Below are 12,434 nucleotides of genomic sequence, written 5' to 3'. Positions count from 1 at the left end.
TTTTAACAGATCGTAGTTTTGATATCCCGGATCGAACCTTTCACTCCATGGCAACTACATGGCGCCTTTCGTCCTTTGAATCTGCTACCGATGTCAAAGAACTAATTCCTGAGTTCTTCTTTCTGCCAGAGTTCCTAGAAAAAATAAGGAAGGTTCGTGATGTTTATTCTTTAATTCTCTGGTTCTTGTGGGCAGTAGGAGTAGAAGGCTTAGCAGAACAAAGAATTGAAAGAATTAACACTTTCGTTAATTCCCGAGCGGGAGATTCAAATCTTCGTTAATGATCAGATGGTGACCAAATCGTCTCTTCTGGGGGTGGGGGAAGGGAATAGTTGTCAAAGGAAAATATGTTACACGAGAGGACAGGATTTACCGGGAGACGGAAGGGAAAATTTGTTACATATAGAGAGTGGCGTGAAACGTTTCTTCTTCTAACCTAAACAACCATTGTCATTACAAGGATGTACAAAGAGCAATGGTGTCCATTTTAAAACGAGAATCGAAAAGCGCAAAACAATGATCCGAACAAAACCGAGTCATCGTGAATGAAGGAAGTTGCAAATGAAGTGAAATATAAAGGATTTTCTTAGTCTGTTGTGATACTCTGGTAAACTGGATAATGAATTAACCAAACACATTGCCATTCGTTGCGATTATGAATTACATTCGAAAATATCGTATTAATGTAGTATTGATATTAATGTTAATATTAAAGTGGTAGCGTTTCTGTCACTGTGCTATCATCTTTGGAGTATAATAGGGACTTAATTAAAGATCTAAGACGCGGTCGTCAACGAGAACGCCATGGAACAACAATAGGGAGCTAAGCACGCGCGCGTTTTTGAGACGCGGACGGCAACCGGAAGAGAACATTTCGCCCGCCAGGGGCAGTAGGGTCTCCCATATTTTTATATTAATCATCTCTAATGGAGAAAAGGTACTTTGCAATATCAATGTGGTTGTGTGAAAACAAGTCTAAAGGGAAAATAGCTCACTTCCGGTTGTCGTCCGCGTCTTAAAAACGCGCGTGCTTAAGCTCCCTAATGTCATTGGTTACGATAATTGTGCTGCACGTGCGGCAAGCATTTTAGCGCACATTTTACTCTGCAGCAAAAACTTGAAATCACCTAAGTTGACGTTTTCACGACAACCGGAGCGAACAAATGTGAATCTTATATTCTCTATTTTCACTCTTAAACCGCTCGTACCAATTTATTATTAGGATACTTCGTCTACGCTGTACGACGTGAAGGAGAAGGAATAATCGCGAAAGACGTACGACATCGCAAAGTTATGTTTTGAGGTGATGTTTTCGTCGTCAACGTCGCCGTCGTAGATCTTAAATGTCCCAAATATCACCTTTCAACTCATGGTCTTAATGTCTTGTAGGTTTCAACTTCGGTATTCGTCAAAATGGTAGTCGTGTAATGGATGTTGAAATGCCTCAGTGGGCCAAAGGCAGTACCAGGCTCTTCATCTTAATACACAGACAGGTAAAATGCGCCTCTAGTTATTCGTCGTCGTCTTCAAAGTCATGATTCAAGTGATAAATAAGTAACTTGGTCAGTTTTCCCGTTCTTGTCTCGTTTTGTTCGGTGATGTAAGCCAAGGCTCGATTTCCGCCACTCTCTCGAGTTCGGTCGTCATTTCTCTCCGAGAGAGAGAGAGAGCTGTTCGGGAGAGGAGTGCGGGCTCCTTTCCCGTAACAGCGGCTGGTATTGAAGCCTTGGTAAGCTAAGGAGTAATGATACCACACAAGGAGAATAAACGAAAGAGAGAAATAATCGTCCCACTTATCTGGACAATTTAAGCGATTGTCTCTTTTCGACACCTGAAAAATTCAGGTGGCTCCAACGGGATTGGGTGAGGCTAAATCGCGTGGGTGGGTGGGTGGGTGGGTGGGTGGGGGGTGGGTCGTGGCTCGTGTTTGTTTGAAGATAAAAAAGATAAAAAGATATATATTAGCTCCCTCAGTGCTAGGTCCAAATTGGTCATTGGTCTTAGGTCTTGTCTGTTTCCAGATTAAAAAAAAAAGGGTTAGGGTTAGGGACCCACGACTCACGACCCATCCACCCACGCCGATTAGACACTCTCAACGGGATTGAAAACCCATGACCTCTGCGATGCCGGTGCAATGCTGATGCAATGCTGGTGTAATGCTGGTGCAATGCTGGTGCAATGCTGGTGCAATGCTCTGCCAACTGAGCTATGAAGCCACTCAGTTGGGAGCAGGTCAATTTTATGGGTTAATGTGTCCCCTGTGGAAGGACTCGATATTCAACTTGTCATTTCGGGCTTAATTGTTGATAATTAAGTGATTTTAAAGTAGTCTTTTGGTGAGACGCATTCAATTGGAATTTTACGTCAAAATCAACTTAACGTACATTAAAATCATTGATCTTTTTTTTTGTCTCTTCAATCGAAATTCACCGCAAATTCCTGGTTTTCGCACTCTGTGTCCACGTTCATGTGTGTTTCTTTTTTGCATAACGAAAGCGTTTGCAAAAGAATAGAGTTTTATTCCCAAAAGCTCTAACTAGGGACACCAACATGCCCTCCGTATCTATCCATCCATCTACATCGCTATTAAAATAGAGCAGGCTTCCCAAGCGTCGCGAATGGTGACTCTTCTTCTATTTGCCAGGCTCTGGAATCCGATTACGTCTCTCAGCATCTAAATCAGTGGATTGACCTTGTCTTCGGCTACAAGCAAAGAGGACGCGAAGCTGTGGACGCCATAAACGTGTTCCACCCCGGTAAGGGTTGCAGTTCGAGTTCGTCGACTTTTATCAGTCGTTGGTGGTAGGGGTATCTTGATAACGAGGCAGCGTGTTCCATTGGCTAAGCGCCTGGTTTGCTTGCGGATGCATTGGGAACAAGTTCAGTTCTTACCACCAATAGAAAAACCTTAAATAACAATGACCACAACCAGGTTTTCTGAGCCCGCGAGACTGAGCACCCCCAGCAAACCATTGTTTTCACGAAAACCGCTGGTCAGCAACCTGGTTCTGGTCATTGCTGTCTAAGGTCTTCCCCACCAATACACCTTATTCCAAAATGGCCGCCATTTTAATATTCTTTTGTTTCCTTGCAAATTGCCCCTTTTGGCTTCGCTTTCAAACGTAAAATTTAAAAGAATATTTAACCTTGAACAGGCCAAAAGACCAATAGACCACTTTCGATATATTGAAATTCAGCTTGGCAGCGAGGCCTAGAGGACACAAACAATGGAAACTGTATGAACATGTTTATTCATTTCTTTTGTTTGTGCCCTCTAAGCCTCACAATCAAGATGAATTTTAATATATCGAAAGTGGTCGATTTGCAATCAAACAAAAGACGAATAAAATGGCGGCCATATTAGGAGCAAGGTGTATTGCAATTTGTCTTCGGCTGTCCTGAATTCAACCACTCTCAACGGCTGTCCTCTGTAATTAAGCTTTCTTAGGTTTGTTATCTTCATTTGAATTATTTTCAATGCGCGACCCAATAAGCTTCAAGCTTCAAATTGCGCCATTTCTAAAGTCGCTCTGCGAGCTGGTTATAATAAAGAAATGTGGAGAATTTGAAGCTGAACAATAAGTTATCTAATGAGGGGTAGAAATTGTGTGGGTCGATTGCTCGCTGTTCGCCCACTCATTCCTTCGCTAGTTCATGTACTCACGCACACACGCATACATACAGGCGCTGACGCACTCACTGAATGTTTATCTTTTCGTCAGACGTATTACGGCGTGGATGTAAACGCCATCACTGACCACGTCCGACAGAAAGCGCTCAAGACTATGATAGAGACATACGGTCAAACGCCTCAGCAACTGTTCAATTTCCCTCACAGTCCTCGCCCACAGCGCAAACCACAAACAACCGTGACGCAGCTAAGTGAGTTACCCTCACTGACAAGTATGAACGCTCTTAAGTTCTTGGAAACTGACCCGGCGTTTGGCGGCATCTTCAGCGGCCGTTTGACAACATCGATTTCCTCTGATACAGGAACTATTGCCAGCAGCAACACTGGAACGATATCAGGTAAGAAAAGGACCTTCGCAGCAGACGATTGTAATAGCTCTTCCACTCCTAGTTATTTCAGCATTACACAACAACTTAGAATAGGTGTCTTTATCGATGTCAACAAAAAAGAATATAATACCATGCCAGAGACCATATTGGCGGACTTAAGTATTCACAATTGTCATGCTTGTTTCTCTTCACTTCAGAGCTTCCATCACCCGTGAGCACTGTGGAGGTCTAAAATGGGGCCACTATGTGGGCTCCCCTGCCTTAGGAGCCCCAGCTGTGGGATTCACTCAAACTCTCAACTCGTCAGTACAGTCGCTCATCTGTCTAAACAATAACAGTATATTTGCGCTTAGTCACAATTCTACGTTAATGACCGTTCACCAGGAAAAGCCTGATGAAAATGAGGTCCAGTTATTGTGGACAGCGGCGTTAAGCTGGGGATACTTGGATGGATGTATACGTATGCGCACCTCGCCTGAGAGCGCCCCAGTCTGTCTCATGGAGAACCACACGCCAGATAAGGTAAGAGCAACGTATTCCCTAAAGTGTAAGGCAGGAGAGAAGATAAAACATTTTAATCCGGCTCTCTTGACATTTCCCTTCTATTGTGGAAGGTAAAGGTAAAGTCTTCTTACGGACCAAGTGGCTCATTAGGCCGGAGCTTATCCCGGTCCTGTAGCATGAAGCGACAAGGAGTATTTCTACTCCCCCCTGGATGGGATGCCAGTCCATCGCAGAGTTACCCCCGGCGTTTTCGCCGGTACCCATTTATGCACCTGGGTGGAGAGAGGCACCGTGAGAGTGAAGTGTCTTGCCCAAGAACACAACACAATATCCCTGGCAAGGACCCGAACCCGGACCCACTTGATCCGGAGTCGAGGGCACTAACCATGAGGCCACCCTAAAAAGGATAGGAAGAAACTTTAAAGTGTCTAATCGTTTTAGCGCTGGAGCACTAATTTGGGGACACTGTAAAGTGAAATAAACAATTAACTCAAATCAAGTGAAATGTTAGTTTTTGAGGAGAGGGGAAAACCGGAGTACCCGGAGAAAACCCCTCGGTGCAGAGTAGAGAACCAACAAACTCAACCCACATATGACGCCGAGTCAGGGAATCGAACCCTGGCCACATGGTGGGAGGCGAGTGCTCTCACCACTGCGCCATCCTTGCATCCTAGAGATGCACCCTAGAGATGGAGGGGGTGAGATCTCTGTTGTCTGAACTTACTTCCATCGATCGGTTTTTAGCAACTCAGGGTTTCGGATCTGGTGAAGCCGGGGTATTTACTTTCTCACTTCTTCTGCTGTTCTCGACTCCTAGATCACCTGCTGTACTGTAACTGATGGCTGCAAGTGGCTGTTTATTGGTACATCAACCGGAACCTTATCTGTATTGCCTGCTAAGTACAATCCACTCAAGGTAATCTCATTCTGATGCTTCGATTTGAAGTGAATTATTATACTTTTGGGGGAAGGGTGAGACTGGGTGTTACGGGTGGTTGTCTTTCGATGGGTTTAACCTAATTGATTGATCTATCCAATAAACACTTCAACAAACGCCAAACCCTTAGACCTTCTGTTCTCATTTTGGGAAAGAGGTTTCTTGAAATGTTGGCCGTTGTATTGATCACAGAAAGGCTTTTTAACATTAAAATAAATATCTCATATGGCAGTCATTACGAAAGAGGACTATACTATCTATCTGTAAAGATTCCCGCAAGTCTAAGGCATTTCAACTGAGTATTAATCTTTAAGACAACAGAGTTTTTTTTATAAAAAAAAATGAGCACAAACTGCGCCCAATGTTTGGCTTGTTTTCACTACTATTATCTCGTTTTGCAGGAACCCGTCGTCGAAGTTCTGGGATCAAGAGTACGTCTCCATGGACACAAAGACTCGATTACTTGCATTGAAGTGTGTAAGGCCTTCAGTGTCGTGGTCAGCGGCAGCTGTGATCACACGGCCATTATTTGGGATTTGAATAGGTGCGTAGAAGTAATGCACATTTACAAGTTTAAATCGTACGTTTGCTTAGCTAATACTGGACTTGTCTGGACTTGAAATCGTGTCCATTTTTCATTTTGGCCTTGAGATATTTCTTGTTCTGAAGGCGTCTCTATTTTCAGGCTAAGTTATGTGAGATATTTGCAACATTCCACACCGTAGCAGCTATTAGCATCAGTCGAACAACAGGAGACATTGCTACCGTCTCTCACACCAGTAAGTAGTTGCTAATTCGTATATCCTAAATACTGTAACACAATCATGAATGTCTTGTTTCTTAATAGGTAGTAGGGAACTTAAGCAACGATGACGACGACGGCAACGAGAACGTCATCTCAAAATATGAATTCGCGTTATTGTAATCACTTCGTGGCTATTTCAACCTTTTTAATATGACACAAGGGTGTGGTAGTTCCTCAAAAATGACATTGGTCGGAACGGCGCTTAATAGACCTTTTCGCTTGTACATTTTGTTTTTCCCAATACAGGTCATGTGATAATACTCAGAGGTTTGGTCCTTTATTTTGTTCATTAAAAAGAGTGCATGTAGACATATCCATGCTTGCATGCACTCTTTTTAATGAACAAAACAAAGGACCAAACCTCCTGAGTATTATCACATGACCTGTATTGGGAAAACAAAATGTACAAGCGAAAAAGGTCTGTTTAGGGGAGAAAATCCTCAAGTGCTGACGTTCTTCATAAAACCTCCAATTTGGCCATTTCACGTTCAACTTGCTGTTTTGCGGACGACGGCAAAGAAATGGTCAAAAGTGAAAATCGCACGTGCAGGGCGTGCAAAGGTATTGTTTTTGCATGGAAATTTGTGACGCTTTCGTTGCCGTCGCCGTTGTCGATGCTTAAGCTCTCTAGTTAAGAAACCACGACGGCTATGATAGCCTCCCACGCAGACGTTCGCAGGGCTTCGTCACGCGTTTCTCCCCCACTAATGTTTGCTAAATCCACTTCCGTTCGTGGATTACGGACCAATCAGAGGCCCTTTTTCAGTTTTGGGTAAACTCATGTTTTGTATGGCATTTCTTTCGCAGCGTGTGATTGGCTATGCACAATACAATGCTGATTGGTTTCTTCAAATAGTGGGCAAACAGCCGTTGAACGGAACAATCTCGTTCCCAGGGTCTCTCGAGCGAGGAGAGACCCTGGTAGGGTCTGGTTACGTGCTTCCGTGACAATTGAAAACACTAGGGAGGGGTCCTCTCTAAACAAGGAATTTGTCGCGTTGAGCTTTGTCGATTCAAAGCGAGGCTAATAGCTTCGCGCTGCGACTCCGCCATTACCCGCGATGTTTTACAGTAGCCTTCAGCTGCAATTTCGCATAGTATTTATTCTAACGTTAATCTAAAAGTTAAACAAGTTATCTGCCTCGAGGCAATTTACCATGGCCGTGATGTTGTCGCCGTGTTACCCACTGGATATGGAAAGTCGGTTATTCTTCATCTTCTTCCTTCGTTATTCCTCGACAAAATCAACTATGAACGTGGGGCAGCAGCTCATCCCGTAGTAATTGTTGTTTCCCCTCTAAATGCGCTGATCAAAGATCAGATCAGAAGGCTCCAGGAAGGAAATGTTAAAGCAGCGATATTGTACAGGATATGGAAAGTCGGTTTGTATTTCATCACATTCCGAAACTTGGTAGTCTCAGTATAGACAAAATTCTTACTAAGCCGCCCCTCCCTTCATTGGATAAATTGTCATCTCCCAGATTCGCTCGCACCAGGCGTTAAGATGAGACACCCTGGAACGAGGTTGCTTTCGTGGGGGAGGAAACGCGTAACCAAGCGCGCCAAGAAAGTCTGCGTGGGAGGTTACGGCTATGACTGACAACGACAACTCAGAGGGCAACCGTATTATTGGTTTGAATTGGCGAAAATATCGTTCTGCACATCCGGCACGCATTTTAGTACATTTTCTTGCAGTTCGCTGCCCAGTTTACTTGAAAACCGTTTGTGGCAATTTAGTTTTCAGGATGGTACTTTTCGCCTATCGTACATATTGAACAAGGTGGAGTGACTATTTGAAAAGACTATTTCGTTGCCGTAGTCTTCGTTGTTTCTTAAATTAGACCAGGTTTACTCCAGGTTCTTTGGGATGAGGGCATGGTGGTGGCTCAGTTTACGCGTTTGACCATTTCATTTCATTTCATTGTGAGGTTGGGGGTCGGGGTCACTCATCAGAGCGAGGCTCCAATGACATTGAGCGAGACCAGTCTACCCTGTGAAAAGTTCCTTGCTTTTGCCTTTGCGAGCAGTGTGTGGGTTCTTTAACGTCCCCTAGATTTTATGAACAAGGATTGAGAGAGAGGGCCTACGTTTTATGGTCCTTGTCCGAAAATACTTGACGCAAAGCCATTTCCTACAGCGCTGAGAATTTCTTAAAAGTTTGGTATTCAGAAAGGCTAATGGACTGTTTTCACTTCCAAGGACGGCGTTTTCTGGTTCTTACAGCCTATTCACAGTCAAGAAATGTGATGATGCCCCCTTGTGGCAAGGGAACGGGAGCCTTGACAAAGGCCGCGAAGGGGACTGTGCCACACATTACCAGTATTTATTTGGAACATTGAAATTAAGTGAAACGTTGACCTTTTTTATGGAAATCGGAATGAATTAATAATATCACTAAATGCGCAAAGTCGTTTATACTTTTTATCGCCGTGTATTTTGGCAAAGAAACGAATTATTACAATCACATTGAACTTTCTGTTTGAAACTTTCAGAGATAGTATTCAAAGAAGCACTCGATTTAAATTTCAAGGACACTGGTGACGCGTGGCATAGCATGACTTCAAAAATGTGTGTGGGATCCTTCCAAGGAAGAATTGTGATCTTCTGGCTTACTGAAAATGACTTTATTACAATCCTTGTCACAATGTTTGGAACAACAATCCCTCTTTCCCCACTCTCCCCATCCCCTCCCCTCCCCCCTCCTCCATTCGAAATAAAAGGTCTCTGACAAAATTCTCACGCGATATTGAATGGTGGGAGAGAGGGGGTGGGAAGTCACAAACTGCGATCTTGTGACACGATAATCCGTTAAGTGATCCAACTTAAGTTGACCGATATAGTAGATAATATTCCATTTCAGTATACTCACGTATTTAGTATACACAGGTGCACGTAATTATTTTTATTCCTTTCTGTCAGTTAACTATCTCTCTGAGGAAAGCACTATCGAAGATGGAAGCGTGATGAAACTTTGGACCGTGAATGGTCGCTTATTGGTGATGTCACCTGTGAGCACATGATCAATTGCCTGGAATTCTCCTCTGCTCCGGAGGGGATCTCCGTCAATGTTATTGCCACTGGCTTAAGCAATGGCGCCATTAGGTCAGTAGAGAGATTTGCGGTCAGACTTATTATCGACCCCTTTCCCCTCCTCCCTCCCTTTGACCTCCTTCGGAGCTTTCTTTAGAGATGTCACGCAAATGCTCCCCAAAAGGAGAGTCCAACCTCGTTCCCAGGGTCTCTCTTCTCTGCGTCCATTGTCTTTGAGAAAAAGACTCTGTTTTCTAGTTTCCAAATTTAGAACCACTATAAACGGTATTATGAAAAAAGTTCCACACTTTCTCCCAGCTTTCGATATAATTGGAGACAATTTTGAATTCCAAGCACACGCTCCTAAGCTACAGGGACAAAAAATAATATTCGGTGGCAGGCAATCAAAGTGGAGTACATATATGTCGGGTGAGATCCCTTTAATAGGCCTTTTGCAACTAACGGTCACATGGTACAAAATCCGCATGCTGGAGGGCAAGCTCATTATTATTCCTCCACTGGGACATTAAAACAAAGAGACCTGAACTAGTCAAGCTTGACTTGCCTTTGTTTAATGTCCCAGTGGGGGAATAATAATGAGCTTGCCCTCCAGCATGGCGGATTTTGTACCATGTGAGCGTTATCATCTTGCAGTTTACTTTGAACCAAGCAGATTGACCGAATTTTAGTCAAACATTGCTTGTTTATTTTTGTTTTATTTTCCCTTACGCTTAGACTCTCTGGAGCACATGGGATCTACGGCACATACGGGATATTGCGCCAGATCTTCACCTGCAGCAAGTCTCGAGGTAATGTTGCAAATCGCTTTGATAAAGGTCGTTTTTCCTGATAATCATCTTGTTTGTGATGTAACGATAATCTTATCAGTAAAGAAATTCCATATTACCATTTTCGACTTGTATACTCGTGATTAACTAAAGATTTCCCCCAAACACCCTAAAATAACGAGACATGGCCTCTTTAAGATAACAAGGGAGAACTCTTCGTATCGATAACTTCAAGGGATTAAATTTCCGTTATGTTCCGATTTTTGTTAGAGGCTTATATGGCTGAGACCAGGGTATAAAGATTACAACATGAGCTAGTAAGGAAACGATAAGTTCGAAAGGTATCTGCAGTAAGTAAGCGAACACATAGCTTAAACAACTGAGTCACTAAAATAAATAAATGGAATATGGCTGACGGAGTAAAGCTAGCATTCAGATGTTCCTGGCTTTGCGGGTTTTATATGTATGGTTTCTTCTTCTGTCTTAGTTTGACATTCTCCGAGGACAGTCAACGTCTTTTTACTGTCAACACACAAGGGAAACTAGTTGTGTGGCAAACAAGAGATAAAATTTACACCAAACCGCCAATCATCACCGTTTACCAGCGAAAATGATGATGATGATGGAATCCGCAATACCACATGCTCCACCAACTTCTAGTGAACATCAGTGTTACTACAGGTTGAGTAAATTTGAAAGTCTAACTCTTAAATTCTTAGCATTTAGTTGTTTTGTCTGTTTACATTTTTTGTAGGCTCAGAAGTAAGTGAGTGTTCACATGATACTAATCTTGAATGTAAGTTTACGTAAAAGTCACATGCAAATAAGGGTTTGACGTGTTTTTCTTTGTCCTTCAGACAAGTGAAAAACGTGCGAAGCAAATGCAAGAACGATTGAGACTATACGATTTTTCCTGATGACTTTCCTATGCGACTAGCTTTTGCCACGTTGTTACTAAGAAACGTTTCTTCTAAATCAGATATAAGACTTTGTGTGGACAGACGTTCAGGGATCGTGCGCGTATTAGTGATCGAAAGTTATGACGTACACGATACCATGGCGTACATGACGTACATGATGTCATGACGTATTTGCATGCGAAAATCGTATCGTCTAAATCAATCGGTGACTTTTGTCGTGTAAAGTGTACAAATAATCAAAGCGCGGCTCTGCTTGCGAATGTTGTTAATACTTGCATCATATTTGTGGAAATGAAATTTGCGTACAATAGGCTTGAACCGAAAAAAGCGAGTTAACGATGCAAAGCCCTCATGGGTTTATACAAGGAAACTTCATTGTCCGTTGGATACATTATAATAATTAAAGGGATTTGTCTCAGGATTTTGTACTAGCCACAGACAAAGCAAATGAAGTGTCACGTGCTTTTCGTGGGACAATCATTTCTGACAGACGTATACTATATGTGTTTCCTCGCCTCACGTTTCGATATTTTGAATTTCGTAAAAAACAATTTTTTTTTTAAAGATTCTTGCAAAAATGTGGGGATTTCTTCGATTTTTTCTCGGATCCTTTGTCATAGTGTGAATTTTCAGCTATCATTTTGAGTTACTGGGATGTTTTTTTTATTCGTGTATGTTATAGCCTGTACTTTCGCACATTTTGAGCGTGAACTTTGGGCTTAAGATCTGATATTTTTCTACTATTCATATTATGTTTCGGCCAGGATGTTTACACATTTTATATTACAATATCGGGTGTTTTAATTTTTTAGTTCAGGATCGCCTCGCCCAAATTAAAAAAAAAAAAAACAGACAACGCAGGAGCGCATGAGTAGGAGCTTGCCTCTCCTATACAAACCCTGAGTCAACCTTTGCCCGTATATTTCTATTTTTAGAACGCCACGAGTTGTTCGGCACTGCACACACTGTTTAGAATGGCCAATCAGAATAAAGTTATTGTGGAACAAAGACAAAAACAGCAAAAACAATGTATGCAAATTGTGCAAATTGGTGTAAATTGTTATAAATGTGAGTCTCCTACGCGCAAAGGTTGACTCAAGGATATACTGCATTGGGAGGCTCCTAGTCATGGGCTCCTGAACAACGTTACTGTTGATATGCGTAAATTTAGTAAAAAATAATTAATTTATGCCAACGAAACAGAGAATGTGTACAAGAAATGTAATATATAAGGAATTAAAGTGACATTTTTATGACACTTATTAGTTTTTTTTGGTAGTTCATTTAAAAATGAATTTCGGAAGTGATCAACCAAACCCGCGAGATCATGAAGTATGAAATTATGTATTTAGGTACTGATTTTAAGGCAGCCTTACGACTGGTCAACTTTGGTCACGTGCTCTAAGCATTCCCATGCATGAAATGGTGAC

General features: G+C 42.4%; 1 protein-coding gene across 1 annotated transcript in view; it reads left to right on the top strand.

Annotated features, from left to right (window-relative positions):
• LOC137981166 (lysosomal-trafficking regulator-like) overlaps positions 1 to 12,227 on the top strand; it is a 64,912-nt gene extending 52,685 nt beyond the window's left edge. The window contains 14 exon segments of the mRNA XM_068828506.1: positions 10 to 142; positions 1,382 to 1,493; positions 2,645 to 2,756; positions 3,685 to 4,029; positions 4,218 to 4,241; positions 4,244 to 4,542; positions 5,342 to 5,440; positions 5,863 to 6,005; positions 6,147 to 6,175; positions 6,178 to 6,240; positions 9,186 to 9,254; positions 9,257 to 9,372; positions 10,032 to 10,105; positions 10,572 to 12,227. Of these exon segments, the coding sequence (XP_068684607.1) occupies positions 10 to 142; positions 1,382 to 1,493; positions 2,645 to 2,756; positions 3,685 to 4,029; positions 4,218 to 4,241; positions 4,244 to 4,542; positions 5,342 to 5,440; positions 5,863 to 6,005; positions 6,147 to 6,175; positions 6,178 to 6,240; positions 9,186 to 9,254; positions 9,257 to 9,372; positions 10,032 to 10,105; positions 10,572 to 10,698 (1,745 nt within the window). The 3' untranslated portion in view covers positions 10,699 to 12,227.
• Positions 12,228 to 12,434: the final 207 nt, after the last annotated feature.

The sequence above is a fragment of the Montipora foliosa genome, chromosome 12 (genome assembly GCF_036669935.1).
Source record: "Montipora foliosa isolate CH-2021 chromosome 12, ASM3666993v2, whole genome shotgun sequence".
NCBI lineage: Eukaryota > Metazoa > Cnidaria > Anthozoa > Scleractinia > Acroporidae > Montipora > Montipora foliosa.
The sequence above is the reverse complement of the archived record's forward strand: the minus strand, read 5'-3'. Positions and strand labels throughout refer to the sequence as shown.